Source organism: Lethenteron reissneri, unplaced genomic scaffold (genome assembly GCF_015708825.2).
Source record: "Lethenteron reissneri isolate LAM-NWPU_2019-01 unplaced genomic scaffold, ASM1570882v1 scaffold_1396, whole genome shotgun sequence".
Classification (NCBI taxonomy): domain Eukaryota; kingdom Metazoa; phylum Chordata; class Hyperoartia; order Petromyzontiformes; family Petromyzontidae; genus Lethenteron; species Lethenteron reissneri.
The window spans coordinates 116,707-140,641 of NW_026891109.1; the positions used below are offsets into that span (position 1 = coordinate 116,707).

General features: G+C 55.2%; 1 protein-coding gene across 1 annotated transcript; it reads left to right on the forward strand.

The window, feature by feature from the left end:
• Window positions 1-7,628: 7,628 nt before the first annotated feature.
• LOC133362172 (myb-related protein A-like) lies at window positions 7,629-19,138 on the forward strand. Its single transcript, XM_061581124.1, has 7 exons — window positions 7,629-7,646; window positions 8,375-8,610; window positions 10,037-10,164; window positions 13,164-13,275; window positions 15,470-15,598; window positions 17,981-18,125; window positions 18,892-19,138. The coding sequence occupies exons 2-6, from the start codon at window positions 8,545-8,547 to the stop codon at window positions 18,089-18,091; spliced, it is 546 nt and encodes a 181-aa protein (XP_061437108.1). The 5' UTR covers window positions 7,629-7,646; window positions 8,375-8,544; the 3' UTR covers window positions 18,092-18,125; window positions 18,892-19,138.
• Window positions 19,139-23,935: the final 4,797 nt, after the last annotated feature.

Sequence of the window (23,935 nt, forward strand, 5' to 3'; positions counted from 1 at the left end):
TCCACCCGCCCCCACCCGCCCCGCCCCCCTCCACCCGCCCCACCCGCGTCTCTCCGTGAAGGTTGAAAGCTCCTCAGCCGCCGCCATTTCAGTCTCCGACCGACGGCGCGAACAGCAGCAGCAGGTGAGACACACACACACCTACACACACCTACACACCTACACACACCTACACACACCTACACACACCTACACACACCCACACACCTACACACACCTACACACACCTACACACACCTACACACACACACACACCTACACACACCTACACACACCTACACACACACTTCACCACACACACCTACACACACACACACACACCTACACACACCACACACATACACCTACACACACACCACACACACTACACACACCTACACACCTACACACACACCACACACACACCTACACACACACACACCTACACACACCACACACATACACCTACACACACACACCTACACACACACCACACACACACACTACAACAACAACAACAACCGCCATTCGCCACTAAGTGGCGGTGACGTCACCACGATGCTTGTGCCAGGCCAAGTGCACCTTGAGGCCACGTGAAGTGTCGAAAGCCCGCTGGCAGGAGGTCACGGGGCAGACCCAGGTGCCACTGGTCGACTGACCGAGATGACCGAGATGACTGGCTGATGCACCACCTGTGCCCCCTACTGTACCAACTTGCTGTGCTTTAGCCACCCGGCGCTCCGCTCGTTGTTGTGAGCGTCGCTCCTCCGCCCTCCGTTGTTGTTGGAGGGCGACTGCCTCCAACTGCCCAGTAGCGTCCTTCACGAGCCTCCTCCACTGAGGCCGATCTTGACAACGCTGGTACCAGTCATCGGCAAGTCCACTCAGCTCCACGTCCTCCTGTACCACATCACTCCATCTCTTCTCCAGCCCGTGCCGCGCCCGTCTAGCCCCCTCGATCCGGCCGAACAAAAGCTGTTTAGGCATGCGGTGGCTGGGCATGCGGGCTACATGACCCAGCCAACGCAGCCTTGCCTGCCGGAGGAGCTCACTGATGGGACTTTGCCCAGATCTTTCAAGGATTTGAACACACTACACACACCTACACACCTACACACACACCCCACACACACCTACACACACACACACCTACACACACCACACACATACACCTACACACACACACCTACACACACCCACACCACCACATACACCCACACACATCAACACACACACCTACACACCTACACACATCTACACACACACACCACACACACACCTACACACACTTACACACACACACACACCACACACACCTACACACACCACCACACACACACACCACACACACACACCTACACACACACCTACACACACACACACCTACACACCACACACCCTACACACACACACACACCACCTACACACACCTACACACACCACACACACCACACACACCTACACACACCACACACACACACAACCACACACACACACCTACACACACACACCTACACACACACCACCACAACCACACACCTACACACACCACACACCTACACACACCACACACACATACACCACACACACACACCACACACACACACAACACCTACACACACCACACACACCACACACACACACCTACACACACACCACCACACACACCACACACACACACCACACACCACCACCACACACCCCCACACACACCACACACACACACCACCACACACACACCACACACACCACACACACACCACACACACACCACACACACCACCACACACCTACACACACCACACACCACACACACACACCACACACTCACCCCACCACTCACCCCACTCACCCCACTCACCCCACCACCCACTCCCCATAGACTCCCCCACCACCCACTCACCCCACCACTCACCCACCACTCACCCAACCACCCACTCAACCCACCACTCACCCCACCACTCACCCCACCACTCACCCCACCACTCACCCAATCACCCCACTCACCCCACCACTCACCCCACCACCCACTCCCCATAGACTCACCCCACCACCCACTCACCCCACCACTCACCCAACCACCCACTCACCACACACTCACCCCACTCACCCCACCACCCACTCACCACACACTCACCCCACTCACCACACACTCACCCCACCACTCACCCCACCACCCACTCACCACACACTCATCCCACTCACCACACACTCACCCCACCACTCACCCCACCACTCACCCCACCACTCACTCACCACACACTCACCACACACCCCACCACTCACCCCACCACCCACTCACCCCACTCACCACACACTCACCCACCACTCACCCCACCACCCACTCACCACACACTCACCCCACCACCCACTCCCCATAGACTCACCCCACCACCCACTCGCCCCACCACTCACCCACCACTCACCCAACCACCCACTCACCCCACCACTCACCCCACCACTCACCCCACCACTCACCCAATCACCCCACTCACCACACAATCACCCCACTCACCCCACCACCCAGTCACCCCACCACTCACCCCACCACCCACTCCCCATAGACTCACCCCACCACCCACTCATCCCACCACTCACCCAACCACCCACTCACCACACCCTCACCCCACTCACCCCACCACCCACTCACCACACACTCACCCCACTCACCACACACTCACCCCACCACTCACCCCACCACCCACTCACCACACACTCACCCCACTCACCACACACTCACCCCACCACTCACCCCACCACCCACTCACCACACACTCATCCCACTCACCACACACTCACCCCACCACTCACCCCACCACTCACCCCACCACTCACTCACCACACACTCACCACACACCCCACCACTCACCCCACCACCCACTCACCCCACTCACCACACACTCACCCACCACTCACCCCACCACCCACTCACCACACACTCACCCCACCACCCACTCCCCATAGACTCACCCCACCACCCACTCGCCCCACCACTCACCCACCACTCACCCAACCACCCACTCACCCCACCACTCACCCCACCACTCACCCCACCACTCACCCAATCACCCCACTCACCACACAATCACCCCATTCACCCCACCACCCACTCACCCCACCACTCACCCCACCACCCACTCCCCATAGACTCACCCCACCACCCACTCATCCCACCACTCACCCAACCACCCACTCACCACACCCTCACCCCACTCACCCCACCACCTACTCACCACACACTCACCCCACTCACCACACACTCACCCCACCACTCACCCCACCACCCACTCACCACACACTCATCCCACTAACCACACACTCACCCCACCACTCACCCCACCACCCACTCACCACACACTCATCCCACTCACCACACACTCACCCCACCACTCACCCCACCACTCACCCCACCACCCACTCACCCCACTCACCACACACTCACCCACCACTCACCCCACCACCCACTCACCACACACTCACCCCACCACCCACTCCCCATAGACTCACCCCACCACCCACTCGCCCCACCACTCACCCACCACTCACCCAACCACCCACTCACCCCACCACTCACCCCACCACTCACCCCACCACTCACCCAATCACCCCACTCACCACACAATCACCCCACTCACCCCACCACCCACTCACCCCACCACTCACCCCACCACCCACTCCCCATAGACTCACCCCACCACCCACTCATCCCACCACTCACCCAACCACCCACTCACCACACCCTCACCCCACTCACCCCACCACCCACTCACCACACACTCACCCCACTCACCACACACTCACCCCACCACTCACCCCACCACCCACTCACCACACACTCATCCCACTCACCACACACTCACCCCACCACTCACCCCACCACTCACTCACCACACACCACACTCACCACACACTCACCCCACCACTCACCCCACCACTCACCCCACCACCCACTCACCCCACTCACCACACACTCACCCACCACTCACCCCACCACCCACTCACCACACACTCACCCCACTCTCCACACACTCACCCCACCACTCACCCCATCACTCACTCACCACACACTCACCCCACTCACCACACACTCACCCCACCACTCACCCCACCACTCACCCCACCACCCACTCACCCCACTCACCACACACTCACCCACCACTCACCCCACCACCCACTCACCACACACTCACCCCACTCACCACACACTCACCCCACCACTCACCCCACCACCCACTCACCACACACTCACCCCACCACCCACTCACCACCCACTCACCCCACTCACAACCCCCTCACCACACACTCACCCCACCCACCACACACTCACCCCACTCACCACACACTCACCCCACCACTCACCCCACCACCCACTCCCCACAGACTCACCCCACTCACCACCCACTCACCACACACTCACCCAACCACCCACTCACCACCCACTCACCCCACTCACCACCCACTCACCCCACACACCACCCACCACTCACCCAATCACCCCACTCACCCCACCACTCACCCCACCACCCACTCACCACCCACTCACCACACACTCACCCCACTCACCACACATTCACCCCACCACTCACCCAATCACCCCACTCACCACACACTCACCCCACCACTCACCCCACCACCCACTCACCCCACCACCCACTCCCCATAGACTCACCCCACCACCCACTCACCCCACCACTCACCCACCACTCACCCAACCACCCACTCACCACGCACTCACCCCACACACTCACCCCACCACTCACCCACCACTCACCCAACCACACACTCACCCCACTCACCACCCACTCACCCCACCACACACCCACCACTCACCCAACCACCCACTCACCCCACCAACCACCCACTCACCCAACCACCCACTCACCACACACTCACCCCACTCACCCAACCACCCACTCACCACACCACTCACCCACCACTCACCCAACCACCCACTCACCAAACACTCACCCCACTCACCACCCACTCACCACACACTCACCCCACCACCCACTCACCCCACTCACCACCCACTCACCACACACTCACCTCACTCACCACACACTCACCCCACCACCCACTCCCCACAGACTCACCCCACCACCCACTCACCCCACCACTCACCCACCACTCACCCAACCACCCACTCACCCCACCACTCACCCCACTCACCACACACTCACCCCACTCACCACACACTCACCCCACCACTCACCCCACCACCCACTCACCACACACTCACCCCACCACTCACCCCACTCACCCCACCACCCACTCACCCCCCCCCCACCCACTCCCCACAGACTCACCAATGTGACTCTACACATTGGTGAGTGGCTGCTCTCTGCTCACCTCCACAGCGCCACTTTGCCGTGAAGCGGGAACAGCAGAAACGTCACTCCCCCCCAACAGACTCCACGCGCTCTGCCTGTGGGGACTTCCTGTGACCCGGACTGGATTCACTGTGCCCGGACTGGACTTCCTGTGAACCGGACTGGATTCACTGTGCCCGGACTGGACTTCCTGTGACCCGGACTGGATTCACTGTGCCCGGACTGGACTTCCTATGCCCGGACTGGACTCACTTTCACTATGCCCGGACTGGACTTCCTATGCCCGGACTTGGACTCCCTATGCCCGGACTGGACTCACTTTCACTATGTCCGGACTGGACTTCCTATGCCCGGACTGGACTCACTATGCCCGGACTGGACTTCCTATGTCCGGACTGGACTTTCTATGCCCGGACTTGGACTCACTATGCCCGGACTGGACTTCCTATGTCCGGACTGGACTCCCTATGCCTGGAGTGGACTCACTATGCCCGGACTGGACTCACTATGCCCGGACTGGACTTCCTATGCCCGGACCGGATTCACTGTTCCTGGACTGGACTCGGTCTGCCTGTGTTGACTTCCTATGACCCGGACTGGATTCCCTTTTCCCGGACTGGATCTCCTGATTTCCTGTGCCTCGAATGGACGCGCCAAAATCGCGTGACGTCACCAACGGACGTCCCCCGCCGACTTACGCCCACAGCCGCGCGCTGTGACGTCACCGCCGTGCGCTGTGACGTCACCGCCGTGCGCTGTGACGTCACCGCCGTGCGCTGTGACGTTATCGCCGCGCGCTGTGACGTCACCGCCGCGCGCTGTGACGTCACCGCCGGTGAGCGCGACTTTGCGTCTCGTCGCTCAGCCTCATTGCGAGTGACGCGTCACGTCTCCTTGACTGCTGCGTCAGCGTGTGCCCGTGTCTCGTCCGTGTCCCGGTGGTCACCATCTCGTCGCGTCTCTCGCTACCTGCGCTCGTGTCTGTCCACGAAATGCTTTTCGAGGACTCGATGAGCTGGCCGAGCTGCTGGAAGAGACGGTCATCCCGGCACGCCCGTACGTCGCACTCGCACTGTCTCTCTCTCTCCCCCCCACCACCTCTCTCTCTCTCCGTCTCGTTTTGTTTACGATCAGTGGAAACAAGAAGATGCTCGGTGTATTCGGTACTTTGCTTCGTTCATCATTTCGTAATTTTTGTAAATTTTTTAACTTGGCTTTATGTTAAACCCCCACCTCTCTCGCTCTCTCTCTCTGGCTCTCTCTCGTTCTGCACGCAGCCCTTCTCTGCGTCTCTTCCCTCCGTTAGCGGCGTTACCCCTTAGCGCAATGTTCTTGACTCGTCATCTTCACAGGAGGGCCCACTTTCGCCGACAAGACATCGTCAGTGCGAGGAGGGACGCCGCACGTTTGATGACATGGGGGGAGGGGTATTTTCACTGTTTGTGTCTCCTCGACTGTGTCGGGGGCCGTCAGTGGCCTCGCGGCCCTGGCAATGAAGAGCGCGGCCTCTGGCGCCCGCGATGTTTCCGTGGGTGTACTCTGGTCCCCTCCCACGTGCATCAACAACACTCGAGAATGGAGTTGGTCAAGCATCCCAATATCACGACTATCGTTTGCAATTATTGGCGCCGGTTCTGACTGCCTCCCACTTTGGCTGTGGTGTCTTCCGTGCCTCCGTGTGCCGCGAGGCTTAATCTGCGACTTGCAACAACAGCGGCTTGCAAACATAACGCGGTGTTATTGCTATTACATAGCCCTCGGCAAGGTAAGGTCAAAGTTAAACGGTAAAAAAAACGAGCCTACCTTTACCCTACCTTTTACCCTTACCCCATGCAAATAACCCAATTACAGGGACATTACTGGGGTACTACAACACGTGAACAAGGTGTTATAACGGTAAAAACTGTAGGTAGAGCGCTTTATTCAGATAGAATACTCTGGAATCGGGCGTTGAGGCTGTCGACGACACGGCCCTCCATGACCTCCTCGTCCCGGTGGTCGATGGCGATCTCGTCAACCATCGACGGGCCTCGTATCCCTGCGTCAATGTGCTGCTGACCAAGGGCTGGAACTTGTCGCTGCCGGCGGCTCCTCCACAGAGATCGCGCCTCGGATAACAAAATCAACCGCCGCGTTCTCAAACTTTGCCAGGAGGCGATCCGGGATTGCTGGCCGGCTCAGAGTTTGCTGCTTTAGGCGGCTCGCCGACGCCAACGACCCGACCCCGCCGCCTGGTGCCAGCACGTGGTGCTTCTTGAGGTGGGCTTTCCACCCCGACGCGTTCTTCGTGTGGGTGGAAAACCACTTGCCTTGCCGGGGATCACCCTCCATCCAACGGTGCGTGTGCTCCCACGGGAACGCTTGCCGCTGCCTCCTTCGATTGCTGTTCGCAGCAACCCCAAAGATGCCGTTGCTGGCATCCTTGACCTCGTCCGCTAGTGCCTCTGCCTCAAGGACGTGGACCGTCTCCATCTGGTCCGACATCAATGATCGCAATTTATAATGGAGGCCACGGACTGCGCCACGGAGCTTTTAGCGGTAAACAAGGTACCGTATTTACCGGGTAATTCGTGCTACCTTTACCCTCCCAGGTAATTCTTCTGAGCTACCTTTAACCTATCCTGTACCTTACCCCTTGGCATGTCGAAACCTTTACCCTTTTACCCGGTAAAATAGGTAATTTACCGTACCTTGATAATTGTTTTTTTACCCTTTTATCTGGCTACAAAACTGACACCTTTTTTTACAAGGAGTCATGTTTGCATAGACCACAATACCTGCAGTCGTAATGCAAATAAAAAACATAACTCTGATAATGTGTGCACTGTCCTTGAAGTTGATTGGTCCACACCCGAGACAGCTTTCCTTAGAGCCTAGTCTCATATGGAGTTGGACCAGATGACGCCAAAAGGCGCACAACTCAAAGACAAAGCACCATCAGAGTATGAGAGCTCAGGGTAAGCATTTGCCAGATAAAAGGGTAAAAACATTCTATTTTTTACCGTACCTTGCCGAGGCCTACTATCACACGTGACATTGACCCTTGCCTTGTATTCCATTCCCAGGCCAACTCGAAGCAGCTGCCGCAAATTACTCCCGAGGTGGAGGTGCCTCTGCTGACGACGCCCACGGTCACCGTCAAGTTCAGCAGCCCTCCCACCATCCTGAGGCGCAGGAGCGTGCGCGGGCTCAGCCACTCCTCCCCCCCGCCTTCTCGTCGCCGCTGACGGACGAGATGAGCGAACCGCAGGACACTCGCAAAAGCACGCCCCTCAAGAAGCTCCCCTTCTCCCCGTCGCAGGTAGCATGGCCCCCCACCCCCTTTGCTGCTTCTTGTTAACTACCTCGCCCAGTATTCAGGAGGTTGTGGGTTCGATCCCGACCCTGACGCCTGCTGTACGTTTGGAGTTTGTGTGTCTCTCTTATCATCATCACGGTGGCTAGGAGATGTTAACTACCTCGCCCGGTATGCAGGAGGTTGTGGGTTCGATCCCGACCCTGACGCCTGCTGTACTTTTGGAGTTTGCGTGTCTCTCTTATCATCATCACGGTGGCTAGGAGATGTTAACTACCTCGCCCGGTATTCAGGAGTTTGTGGGTTCGATCCCGACCCTGACGCCTGCTGTACGTTTGGAGTTTGCGTGTCTCTCTTATCATCATCACGGTGGCTAGGAGATGTTAACTACCTCACCCGGTATTCAGGAGGTTGTGGGTTCGATCCCGACCCTGACGCCTGCTGTACGTTTGGAGTTTGCGTGTCTCTCTTATCATCATCACGGTGGCTAGGAGATGTTAACTACCTCGCCCGGTATTCAGGAGTTTGTGGGTTCGATCCCGACCCTGACGCCTGCTGTACGTTTGGAGTTTGCGTGTCTCTCTTATCATCATCACGGTGGCTAGGAGATGTTAACTACCTCGCCCGGTATTCAGGAGGTTGTGGGTTCGATCCCGACCCTGACGCCTGCTGTACGTTTGGAGTTTGCGTGTCTCTCTTATCATCATCACGGTGGCTAGGAGATGTTAACTACCTCGCCCGGTATGCAGGAGGTTGTGGGTTCGATGACGACCGTGACACCTGCTGTACGTTTGGAGTTTGCGTGCTCTATCACTTCACGACACAGATCCCCGTATTGGCAGCTGTGCCTATGCAGCCCAAGATGACCCGGCACCTGGATCGGCATTAGTCTGCCAGGAGGGGGCGATGATCTTGATACTGATAATTAGACGTTTTGTCGGTACACCGGTGCAGCATAACACACCGGTCCCTGTAAAACAGTCTGAAATGGAAATTTGAATCGGCAGATATGTATAGCGGTCTTCAATTGACGCGATTCCCAGGTCAAGGTTGACCATTGATTTGGGTACCGTTGAATCGAGGAATCGTCCGACCAAGTTTAGTGAAATCTGCCTTTGGAACACTGGGCCAGCCAATCTTCATCAGGCTGGGTGTTGCTGTACGGCCGCTCATAACATTCGTCTCCTTCCGACCGCTTCAGCATGACGAGAACTGATTTTGCCGCACCACCACCACTCCCACGCAATATTTTCTGACCGGGGTTGCGAATCGCAGGAAAAGAAATAATAATTGTGAGAGAAAAAAAGCCTTTTTTTTATACCGTGCACCACCGATGTACTGTCAAATACGTTCATTTCGAGGACGTTGGTAGCCTCGAGCCAGACGTTGCGCGATTGGTGCCGCTGCGTGGTTGTGCCCCCCGTGCGTGCAGTTCCTGAACTTGAAGGTGGATTTGTGCCCGTCGCTCACCTCTACCCCTGTGTGCAGCCACAAGGTGGAGGTCACCACGCCACTGCAGAGGGACCACACGCCAAAGCCCTCCAAGGGTGGTGGCAAAGCGTACGTTCCCTCTGCCCTGTTCCTCCACCCCTCTGTTCCTCCACCCCTCTGACCCTCCACCCCTCTGACCCTCCACCCCTCTGATCCTCCACCCCTCTGATCCTCCACCCCTCTGATCCTTCTCCCCTCTGTTCCTCCTCCCCTCTGTTCCTCCTCCCCTCTGTTCCTCCACCCCTCTGTTCCATCCCTCTGTCCCTCCACCCCTCTGATCCTCCACCCCTCTGTTCTGTCCCTCCACCCCTCTGTCCCTCCACCCCTCTGTTCCTCCACCCCTCTGATCCTCCACCCCTCTGTCCCTCCACCCCTCTGTCCCTCCACCCCTCTGTCCCTCCACCCCTCTGTTCTGTCCCTCCACCCCTCTGTTCCTCCACCCCTCTGTTCCTCCACCCCTCTGTCCCTCCACCCCTCTGATCCTCCACCCCTCTGTCCCTCCACCCCTCTGTCCCTCCACCCCTCTGATCCTCCACCCCTCTGTTCCTCCACCCCTCTGTTCCTCCACCCCTCTGATCCTCCACCCCTCTGTCCCTCCACCCCTCTGTCCCTCCACCCCTCTGTCCCTCCACTCCTCTGTTCCTCCACCCCTCTGTCCCTCCTCCCCTCTGTCCCTCCACTCCTCTGTCCCTCCTCCCCTCTGTTCCTCCACCCCTCTGTTCCTCCACCCCTCTGATCCTCCACCCCTCTGATCCTCCACCCCTCTGTCCCTCCACCCCTCTGTTCCTCCACCCCTCTGATCCTCCACCCCTCTGTCCCTCCACCCCTCTGTCCCTCCACCCCTCTGTCCCTCCACTCCTCTGTTCCTCCACCCCTCTGTCCCTCCTCCCCTCTGTCCCTCCACTCCTCTGTCCCTCCTCCCCTCTGTTCCTCCACCCCTCTGTTCCTCCACCCCTCTGATCCTCCACCCCTCTGTTCCTCCACCCCTCTGTTCCTCCACCCCTCTGTTCCTCCACCCCTCTGTCCCTCCACCCCTCTGTCCCTCCACTCCTCTGTTCCTCCACCCCTCTGTCCCTCCTCCCCTCTGTCCCTCCACTCCTCTGTCCCTCCTCCCCTCTGTTCCTCCACCCCTCTGTCCCTCCACCCCTCTGATCCTCCACCCCTCTGTTCCTCCACCCCTCTGTCCCTCCACCCCTCTGTTCCTCCACCCCTCTGATCCTCCACCCCTCTGTCCCTCCACTCCTCTGTTCCTCCTCCCCTCTGTTCCTCCACCCCTCTGTCCCTCCACCCCTCTGTCCCTCCACTCCTCTGTTCCTCCTCCCCTCTGTTCCTCCACCCCTCTGTTCCTCCACCCCTCTGTCCTCCACCCCTCTGTTCCTCCTCCCCTCTGTTCCTCCACCCCTCTGTTCCTCCACCCCTCTGTTCCTCCACCCCTCTGTCCCTCCACCCCTCTGTCCCTCCACCCCTCTGTCCCTCCACTCCTCTGTTCCTCCACCCCTCTGTCCCTCCACCCCTCTGTCCCTCCACCCCTCTGTTCCCCCACCCCTCTGTTCCTCCACCCCTCTGTTCCTCCACCCCTCTGTTCCTCCACCCCTCTGTCCCTCCACCCCTCTGTCCCTCCACCCCTCTGTCCCTCCACCCCTCTGTCCCTCCACCCCTCTGTCCCTCCACCCCTCTGTCCCTCCACCCCTCTGTCCCTCCACCCCTCTGTCCCTCCACCCCTCTGTCCCTCCACCCCTCTGTCCCTCCACCCCTCTGATCCTCCACCCCTCTGTCCCTCCACCCCTCTGTCCCTCCACCCCTCTGTCCCTCCACCCCTCTGTCCCTCCACCCCTCTGTCCCTCCACCCCTCTGATCCTCCACCCCTCTGTTCCTCCACCCCTCTGTCCCTCCACCCCTCTGTCCCTCCACCCCTCTGTTCCTCCACCCCTCTGTCCCTCCACCCCTCTGTCCCTCCACCCCTCTGTCCCTCCACCCCTCTGTTCCTCCACCCCTCTGTCCCTCCACCCCTCTGTCCCTCCACCCCTCTGTTCCTCCACCCCTCTGTTCCTCCACCCCTCTGTCCCTCCACCCCTCTGTTCCTCCACCCCTCTGTCCCTCCACCCCTCTGATCCTCCACCCCTCTGTCCCTCCACCCCTCTGTCCCTCCACCCCTCTGTTCCTCCACCCCTCTGTCCCTCCACCCCTCTGTCCCTCCACCCCTCTGTTCCTCCACCCCTCTGATCCTCCACCCCTCTGTTCCTCCACCCCTCTGATCCTCCACCCCTCTGTCCCTCCACTCCTCTGATCCTCCACCCCTCTGTCCCTCCACCCCTCTGTCCCTCCACCCCTCTGTCCCTCCACCCCTCTGTTCCTCCACCCCTCTGTTTCTACTTTCCCCTGTTCCTTCCTGGTGTGGCGACATTTCTCATTCTCAAAGTGAATGTTTGATATTGAGGTTCATCGCATGACAGGCATTGTGTGAGCTGAAATTTACTCAAATTGATGGGAGAACTAATTTATCGTGAAGGACTGTTTCCGTGTGCAGTTGTGCTGAGAACATCACCACACCCCTTGAGAACCCGGCTGGTTTCATGTCGGATGGATGAAATCCAGATCCAAACCCAGGATATCAGTGGTGCCGGCTCAGCTAACTGAGTAACCTCACCACCTTGGGACATTCCTATTCTTTGCAAGCGAAGCCTTTCACCGTTCCGAGACATCTGCAAGTTGCAGGGTGGTGGGTGTCCCGTTGACCACTAAATCTCAGAACTTGCGAGAAGCGTAACACCGTTGTTTTTAAAGACATTGTTACTCACCGCAGACAAACCATCGCGACACGACCACCGCCACTCTACAACAGCTGGCAGCCAAACTGTGCCACACGCCCCCCTCCCGCATGGCCTTGTGGGAGCCTCGGTACCGAAAAAGTTGTTTTATTTTAGTTTTCCTTCCGGTGGTGTCATTTTGAGGATGTGCACGCACGTCACCGGAACAGAATCGGAAGAGAAACTGACGATGTTTGCTGCCACGAACGTTTCTGCCGTACGGGATTACGCGGCAGGCCGCTCTTTTGTCACCGCTGACAGCTGCCGCACTTCCAACATCCGGCGCTCCATCCTGGGACCGCCCCGCACCCCCACGCCGGTCAAGCAAGCGCTGGCAGCCCATGAGAGCAAGTACGGCCCCGTCAAGCTGATGGTGAGGGCTATGATGGTTATTCAGCGTTTGTTTTCACGCTCGCCGTACGTCGACCCGTAGTAAACTATTAAACTATTTTCTATTTCACCAGCTAAGGGCTCCGCCGAGTTGTGTGCCTCTTTCTCAGAAGTGACCTGGCCATTGCACATGACAGCCCAACGAAGGGGCTCATCATCATCATCGTCATCATCATCGTGTCGAAATTATAGCAGCCAAATACTCGAGATCACGTTTCTAAATGTGGAGGGAAAAGCCGGAGTACCCGGAGAAAAATCCACGCGACCACGGGGAGACACATGCAAACTCCACATATACAGCAGCAGGCGTCAGGGTTGGGATGGAATCCGCGACCTTCTGTATACCAGGCGAGGTAGTTAACATCTCCTAGCCACCGTGATGATGATGAGAGAGAGACACGCAAACTCCAAATATACAGCAGCAGGCGTCAGGGTCGGGATGGAATCCGCGACCTTCTGTATACCAGGCGAGGTAGTTAACATCTCCTAGCCACCGTGATGATGATGAGAGAGAGACACGCAAACTCCAAATATACAGCAGCAGGCGTCAGGGTCGGGATGGAATCCGCGACCTTCTGTATACCAGGCGAGGTAGTTAACATCTCCTAGCCACCGTGATGATGATGAGAGAGAGACACGCAAACTCCAAATATACAGCAGCAGGCATCAGGGTCGGGATGGAATCCACGACCTCCTGTATGCCAGGCGAGGTAGTTAACATCTTGTGATCATCAGCATTTGTAGTTATGATATGTGTGCCTACAACCCATTTGTTAATCGGCTGCTGGATGATGGCCTCGTCTGTGCGGGTCTTGGGCTGACCATACTTCAGTGCAAGAGGCGAGCAAAGAGGTGGTCGTTTAAATGCGCAGTTCAACAACGGATGTTGCTGCGTGGGCCTCTGCTGCCCACCACGCAAGCCCCACAGCTTAGAACACTGGTCCATGGTGGTTTGCCCATCCAAGGACTATCTGGGCCCTCAATCCCATCTGGATTCTGAGAGATTTGGCAAGATTGGGCGCACTCAAGGCGTTTACACTATGAGACATCTCCTTTAGCAGTGGCAAAATATGGTGATGGGTTTTTACCCTTTCAACTGGTACAAAAACTGACACCTTTATACAAGGCATCATGTTTGCAATAACCACAACACAAGCAGTCAAAATGCAAACAAAAAGAAACAACTCTGATAATGATAATAATGATATGCACTGTCCTTGAAGTTGATTGGTCCACACCCGAGACAGCTTTTCTTAGAGCCTAGTCTCCATTGGTGTTGGACCAGATGACGCCAACAGGCGTACAACTCAAAGACAGCGCACCATCAGAGTATTGCGAGCTCAGGGTAAGCATTTACACTATGAGACATCTCCTTTACCAGTGGCAAAATATAGTAATAGGTTTTTACCCTTTCAACTGGTACACAACATGATCCCTTGTATAAAGGTGTCAGTTTTTGTACCAGTTGAAAGGGTAAAAACCTATCACTATCTTGCCACTGGTAAAGGAGGTCTCATAGAGCTAAGCAGTCCTCAGAAAACGATGGCGGTAGTCCCCCCGTGACTCACTCTGGTGCACAGCAAGAACATGTGCTTTCTCTTACAAGGCTGTAGCACAGAGTCACGTGGTGCCGGCAATTTGATGATACATGGCAGGAGTACAGTGAGGGAAACAAGTAGTTGATCCCCTGCTGATTTTGTACGTTTTCCCACTGACAAAGAAATGATCAGTCTATAATTGTAATGGTAGGTTTATTTGAACAGTGAGAGACAGAATAACAACAAAATCCAGAAAGACGCAAGTCAAAAATGTTATAAATTGATTTGCATTTTAATGAGGGAAATAAGTATTTGACCCCCTCTGCAAAACATGACTTAGTACTTGGTGACACAACCCTTGTTGGCAATCACAGAGGTCAGACGTTTCTTGTAGTTGGCCACCAGGTTTGCACACATCTCAGGAGGGATTTTGTCCCACTCCTCTTTGCAGATCTTCTCCAAGTCATTAAGGTTTCGAGGCTGACGTTTGGCAACTCGAACCTTCAGCTCCCTCCACAGATTTTCTATGGGATTAAGGTCTGGAGACACTTTTTGCCAGGAGGGTTCCTGCTAAGTTTTTGCATTCGAGAGCAATGGTGCTGGGTGCATAATCCCATTGCGTAATTGGGTCGTTTGCAGCCTCAGACACCTTCCCAGCTGGTGCTGCAGGAGCTGCTGGAGCTGCTGGGGAAGGATGCGTCCTCGTTGCAGGACACCCCGGGGAGATTCACCGGCCTCCGCTCGGCCAAAACCGGTAACCCCTGGAAGGTGAGCACCTTCACCACACGGCGATTGCAGCGCCGCGGTGGCCAGGAGACGTTAACTCCCTCGCCAGGGATGTAGAAGGTTGTGGCTTCTATCCCATACCTGACACCTGCTGTTTATTTGGAGTTTGTGTGTCTCTCTCCCCGTGGATTTTACTCCAGGTCCTCGGGTTTCTCCCTCCACATTTGGAGTCGGCGTGCATGTACAGTGTTCGGCTGCGAAACATCTCCACGTGACGACGAGCCACTTTTGTCGAGCTGCAGTTTGTGGCCAAGCCGCTTCTGAAGAAGAGCTATACAGCTCAGCGGGCCCTAGCTGGTCAAATAAGCACAGTTTAGTTCGTCTTCTTGCTTCTTTCGGTAAAGTCATCACGTAGAAGGGAAATAATAAAACAATAAAAACAAAACATAATAAAATACAATTCTCACGACGTTTCGGCCACAACGCAAGCAGCCGTCCTCAGGTGAAGAACAGGTCTGTCGGAAAGACAGCGTCTGAATGACGTCTGATTTGACGCTGTCTTTCCGACTGCACACAAAACCACCGTGTTTCAACGCTGTGTGCAAAAAATCCCAGCGGGATGCAAGTCAAACAATAACACCCATAAGACAATTTAGATTCAAGTTATCAGGCTAACTCTGTACTATAAAAAAACAAATATGGCTAAACCAAAACGTTTTCAAAATCACCAAAATAAAGCTATGAAAACAATGTAAAAGTGTTCACAGGAACTGTGATTCAAATGTAACAATAAACGAGATACATAACATGTACGACCAAACTTTGCAGCCATAGTTGGCTGCATGAGTCGCTCCATAACAGCAGGAGTATCAGTAGCAGAATCTAAATTTTTCAATACACCTTTAATGATCAGCACACCATAATCAAAACTCAAGATCATACTTTGCAGCGGTCATCCAGAATGATACATTTGATTGCAGGCCATTCTGAATAGCAGTGGCAGCTATGGGCGTACAACTCCTCTAGAGCAGTTTGAGTGAAGATCTCAGAGGTAGTGATCCAAGTTGCAATTTATTGGCGATAGCATTCCAGACCCTGGCGGCATCAATAGCAAAGGCCCTTCCTCCAGTATTTGTACGGCGATAAGGAACGTGAAGCTGATAAATGAGCAAAGACCTGAGGTCACATTTGTTCTTCGAAACAGCGAGGAGATCCGGCAGGTAGTCTGCTGATTTCTTGTAAGTGCATCGTGAATAAATAAGATCTGGTGCACAAGCCGTCGATCATTAAGAGACGTTAAGTTTGACCCAATGTAGAGATCTCAGTGGTGAGTCCTATATGGGCAGTTCAATGCAAATCTTAAGGCCGAGTGATACATTTTGAGTCAAGCTTCTTCAGTACAGTACTTGGGGCTGATTTATACACGATGTCACAGGAATCAAGTAGAGGCAGTACGGTAGCTTTGATCAATTCCAAGCGGAACATAGGGGGGGAAGCAGTGCTTGTGTCGATACAGAAAACCAATTTTTGCTATTGTCTCTTTACCAATACAATCGATGTGAGTGCAGAGTTTGAATGATCTCTCCCCGCTCTGCCACTGCGGAGCAGCAGCGTGCTTGTCTCAGGATGTGCACGCTCCGTGCCACTCTCCTTGTGGCTGGGACCATTCTCATCTGTTATAATAATGAGCTGTCATTAGCCATAGTGCAGTGCTGGAAAGCAACACTAATTATCTCTTTTTGTTTGTTCCCACACAGCAGTGCATGCATGCTTGAATTGCACATACACACTCATTACAATCATGACATCGCTTGCCATAATTAGTATGAATCACCTTTTTGTGTGTGTGCTATTTTTTGCGTTTCATTATTGGGCTGCAATGCGCCTCTTCCACGCGACGCGCCTGCTGCTTGAGAGTGAGCGACATTAGTTACTTAATACGATTCATGCACCCGGTGCAAAGCTTGTCGATTCAGATTGTTTCCATATCTTTGTGTTTTCAGCTCCCAACTACACCATGAATTATTTTCAGTTGAAATAATAATGATGATGATGGTGTTGTGCTAAAGGCAACGTTGCCACACGTGGACTGACAATCTCCTGAGGGAGCTTGGTGGCACAGAGAGCTGAGGCCTGTGTCAGCATTGGGCCAGTACAGATGCCATCCTGGGTCTTACAATAATATCATTCATACTCACATTTATACATCGCACCCGTCAAGCAACACACGATCTTGTATAATGAGTTTGAGGGTAACAGCCCAGTCACCATTGGCTGCATCGACGATACATGGTATATATGAAGATGTTTTTATTCCACTTAAATGTGAGTGTCTAATAGTGCAGCAGCAGCAGCATTGGATCTGACAGGGTAGCGAGGGTTGGTGACGCGGCGGTGACAATCTTTGACCCCCCGCCCGCACAGATGAGCGAGGAGTGGGAGGCGGTGGCGTGCGGCAAGACGGAGGACCAAGCGTTGATGACGGAGAAGGCGCGCAGGATCCTGCACACCCTGCAGAGCCCGGTGCCACCGTGAGCGAGTGCCACCGCTCGGTTGGCGCCACCGCACGGTACACGACCCCCCGTCACTCGTCCGCCCCTCCGTGCGCTTCGATAGCGACGCCACAGACATTCCCCCCGACGGCAAAGTGAGCGGGACGTGCCAGGGCCTTTTTTATCCGAAACGGCGGCGGTTTTGGTTTCCCCGCCAAATCCCGCGCCGGCGTTCATTCTCTCGGCGAAGGCGTTTGTGGGAGTATTTAAATGGAGAAGCCGGCAACAGGATTGTAAACTGTAAGTGCGATGGGTTCAACTGCCTTGGAGGCAACACATTGATTCAGTTCCAACACACGGGGTAACTTTCCCCTTAACAGAATTACAAGCTGTGTCGGTGACCACCAGGCTAGTAGCTACACTGGTCACAACGTAACTGCTCAGTTTAACTCGTAGCAGGCTTATTATTCGTAATCAACGTGTTTTGGGTGAGATCGCTGCGTTATTTATAAATGTGTCGTAACCCTCCACCACCCGACACGGCCAATCAGTAAAAAATTGTCACGTTGACAAAAGACAAAAGAGTTCACTGCTTTAGCCCACCGGTGTGTTGAAGCGTGAAACCACAACATTTACAATGTTTGAGTAGCACGACGTTTCGCTGGTAATTGCATCCAGCATCATCGGGCACTGGGGAGACAAAGGCGGCCGGGAGTGGTGCTGGCCACCCACCCCCTCGTGTGCCGTGCCGGCCTTCATAGGTGCTACTCGCTAACAGCACTTGCCCCTACAGTCTGTTAAAGCTACACGGGGATCTTTGTCTTTGTGCGACCCGGTGTGCAGGGAGTGTCTCTGCTGGACTCATCAGAAGGCAACGAAAATAAGGACAACTTGGCAGTCACACAGACACAGTGACACATGCAGAGACACACACACAGACACAGTGACACATGCAGACACACACAGACACACACAGACACACACACAGTGACACATACAGACACACAGACACACACACAGACACAGTGACACATGCAGACACACACAGACACGGTGACACATGCAGACACACACACACAGACACAGTGACACATGCAGAGACACACAGACACAGTGACACATGCAGAGACACACACACACAGACACACAGACACAGTGACACATGCAGAGACACACAGACACACACACACAGACACACACACACACAGACACACACACACAGACACAGTGACACATGCAGACACACACAGACACGGTGACACATGCAGACACACAGACACACACACAGACACAGTGACACATGCAGACACACACAGACACGGTGACACATGCAGACACACACAGACACACACAGACACACACACACAGACACAGTGACACATGCAGAGACACACAGACACACACACACAGACACACACACACACAGACACACAGACACAGTGACAGAGACACACAGACACACACAGACACAGTGACACATGCAGACACACACAGACACAGTGACACATGCAGAGACACACACACACACAGACACACACACACAGACACAGTGACACATGCAGAGACACACAGACACACACACACAGACACAGTGACACATGCAGAGACACACAGGCACACACAGACACACAGACACACACAGACACAGTGACACATGCAGAGACACACAGACACACACACAGACACACACTGACACACACACACAGACAGACACACACAGACAGACACACACAGACAGACACATACAGACAGACACACACACAGACACACACACACACAGACACAGACACACACAGTGACACATGCAGGGACACACAGACACACACAGACACACACACACAGACACAGTGACACATGCAGAGACACACACACACACAGACACACACACACAGACACAGTGACACATGCAGAGACACACACACAGACACACACACACAGACACAGTGACACATGCAGAGACAACACACACAGACACACACACACAGACACAGTGACACATGCAGAGACACACACACACAGACACAGTGAAACATGCAGAGACACACAGACACACACAGACACACAGACACACACACAGACACACACAGACACACACACAGTGACACATGCAGAGACACACAGACACACAGACACACACACACACAGACACACACACACAGACACAGTGACACATGCAGAGACACAGACACACAGACACACACACAGACACAGTGACACATGCAGAGACACACAGACACACACAGACACAGTGACACATGCAGAGACACACACACACATAGACACAGTGACACATGCAGAGACACACAAACACACAGACACACACACACAGACACAGTGGCACATGCAGAGACACAAAGACACACACAGACACACACAGACACAGTGACACATGCAGACACACACACACACATAGACACAGTGACACATGCAGTGACACATGCAGAGACACACAGAGACACACACAGAGACACACACAGAGAGACACACACAGAGACACACACAGAGACAGACACACATGCAGAGACACACACACAGACACACGCATAACTATGCTGGACATTTGCTCTGGAGACATCTCAATGCGGCCCAAAAACAGTTTTCCACGGGTTTTCCTTATCCGACGCCGAACGCATTGCACACCAGAGGCAACTTCAGTCGATTACCCCAAGCCATTTGATATGCTCAAATGTATTTCCAAGGCCATGTGATGTTCATGGCGGCTCGCAGAGCGCCAGCCAAAATACAGCAACAGCAGGCTCCAGCTCAGCCTTCACAATGAGGAGCTTTATTTTGTGACAGAAAAATGAAAACAATTAAAAAAGACCAAAGTTGACTAAATATAATTACAGAATGAATATATTGTAGAGTTTGTTTTAAATAAAGTGTCATTATATTGCATGGAGTTTATACACTTGTACGCGTGTGTGTAGATCTTGGTGTAGAACACTGTCTCCCCTCAAGTGTCACAGTTTGGTGGAGTGAAATGACATCAGCGAGCACCGATGAAGCAGATGTGAAACAGCACACCCCACGACGCGCTAACGTGTGTTATATACACATAGAGCAAGGCAGGGCCGGGCCAGGTTCTAACATCAGTTGCCACTGGTGTGACGTGAAGGCTGACGGGTCCACGAACGATGACATTGCTCCCCACATACACTCACGGTAAACAAAGACAAAGATCCCCCGTGTAGCCTTAACAGACTGTAGGGGCAAGTGCTGTTAGCGAGCACCTATGAAGGCCGGCACGGCACACGAGGGGGTGGGTGGCCAGCACCACGCCCGACCGCCTTTGTCTCCCCAGTGGCGATGTTTACACACCGCACCAGGTACTCATTTGAGGCTGAGTCCACCTAGGGGAGGCCCATAACTGGTTCAGATAATCGCCACTGGTGTTGGCTGCGAGCGGGAATCTAACTCGGGTCACCAGGTTCACAGTGCAGCGCGCTAACCGCTACGCTGCCGCTCCCCCGCAACACACACACGTACGCACACACACACACGTACGCACACACAACGCACACACACACGTACGCACACACACACGTATATATACATGTGGCCAGGTGATGCTGTAAAATAATTCCTGCCTCTCAATTGGAAACGTCATGAATTTTAATGCTAGACAGAGAGTCATAACTCAGCCCATCATCCTTCCAGGTCTGGTAAAATAGGTACTTGCCCTACTCCTGGGTGATGGATAGCGCTTGTCTCACTGGAAGAAGCTGCAATGCCACCAAGTTTGTCGCACCGGCCCCGCGCCGGCAGCGGCAGCACCGGCCCCGCGGCGCGACCAGGAGGCACACGGGCAGCACGACGAGGGCGCAGGTGGCGGCCGCGACGTACGCGGCGGTGAGCAGCGCCGCCTGGTGGGACGGCGCCGCGCTGTGCGCGCACTCCGCCACGTTCACGTCGGGCAGCACGAAGGGGCCCCACACGCCGGGGGGGTCCCCGGGGCCTCCTCGCACTGCAGGTGGGGGGGGGAGGGGGGGAGGGAGGGGGGGAGGGGAGGGAGGGAGGGAGAGAATCCGGCACGCGTTTGCGTGCGAATAAGCGACACGCAAATAAACGTGAAGATCGAACGTCATTTAGAATCGAGTCGCTATTTAGACTTCCTGGATTGTATGTCGACTTTCCTCGCTTGGACCTTGTCTGTAAGAGCCGCTTTGGTGTCAAGCAAAATGTCGTATCGCTAATGCAGTGGTTCTTAACCTTCGCTGGAGCCTGTACCCCCCCCCCAACCCCTTTGGTTGTCAATCGCTACAATTTAGTTATAGAGACATAGGGTTGATGAAACAAAGCAGTTGTACTTAAGTGCCCGTGTTCATTGTGTTTTCGATGATTTACCTTCTAAATAAATCTGTCATGTCTCGCACCCCCAGAAAAGGCATCTCTTACCCGCACGCGGGTGCGACGACGCACCTGAGCAGCGGCTGACGGCAAAGCCGACGCGCTGCCAGCGCGGTCGAAGACGACGTAGAGCCCCTCCATGACGACGGTGCCGATCACCGTGCCCGCGCTCGACTGCGAGATGGCGAACTTGTAGCAGTCGTCGCGCGTCGACGCCACGTCCTCCACCGCGCGCAGGTATTGCTGTGGCCGACGCGCACGAGGGGGCGACGACGTCGAGAGGGCACGCCGCCGTGCGTTTGCGTGCGATGGGATTGTGGCGCGCGGCAGTGCAGGGGCGAGTGCGCGCCGCGCTACGGAACCGGTTGACCACGAGCTCGATTCTCGCTCGGGGTCAACACCGGTGACGATTATCTCAACTCGTCCCTTGGTCGACTTGGCCTCAAGTGAGTACGTGGAGCGATGTTCGGATATCGCCACGAGGGACGCAAGGGCGGTGGGGCGTGGCGGCGGGCACTCACCCCCCTCCTCGTGTGGCCACCGCAATAGGTGCCCGCTAGCAGCACTTGGCCCTACAGTCTGTTGAAACGGTACATCGCACAACGGGGGTACCGCTGTGCGATGTACCGTTTCACGACAATGAGCGGAGCGCCGGGCGGCTAAAACGTAGCAAGTTGGTACACAGAGGAGAGCGTCATCTCAGCCAAGTCACAGCATCTGAGTCATTGCTTGTGGACTACACACACAGCACCCGGGTCCGTCCCATCATCTCTTGCCTTCCAAACTGCACGTGATAGCCTCCGATTGGACATAGCCTGGCACAAGCGCTGTGGTGACATCACTACCACCTGGTGGCAAATGGCGGCTGTTGTTGTTGTTGTTGTAGAGTGTGTGTAGTCCACAACAATGACCTTACCAGCTCGCCTACAACACTGGCCTTAGAGAGCAAACACCCTTGTGTGGTGCGTGTGTGCACGAAGCAGAAGAGTCACGTTACTTTGGGGAGCGACGGCACAGTGGTCAGTGCACTGCGTGATGAACCTGGCGACCTGATTTTGATTCCCGGTCATGGAGAACATCTGTGGCAAGTGATGTTTGAACTCTTGGGCCTCCCCTACATCAACTCAGCCTTAAATCAGTAACTAGTGAGCACTGGGGAGACAAAAGCGGTCGGGCGTGACGCTTGCCACGCTGCTACGGCGGCTAGGAGATGTTAACTACCTCGCCTGGTATACAGGAGGTCGTGGGTTCGATCCCCGACTGACGTTTAGAGTTTGCATGTTCTCCTGGTAATTGCGTGTAGTTTTCTCTGGGTCCTCCGGTTTATCCCTTTACATTTAGAAAAATGTGGCCGCTATAAATCTGCACGCGATAAGCCACTTCGGTGAGCTCCTAGCCACTGCGTAGCTCAGCGTGGCCTGAGCTGGTGAAATAGAAATAGTTTAATTTCATAGTTTTAGTTTATCTCATGTACTGTACCGGCCTTCATAGGTGCCAGCTAAGAGTGTCACATGAGGGAACTCTGTCTTATACCCAC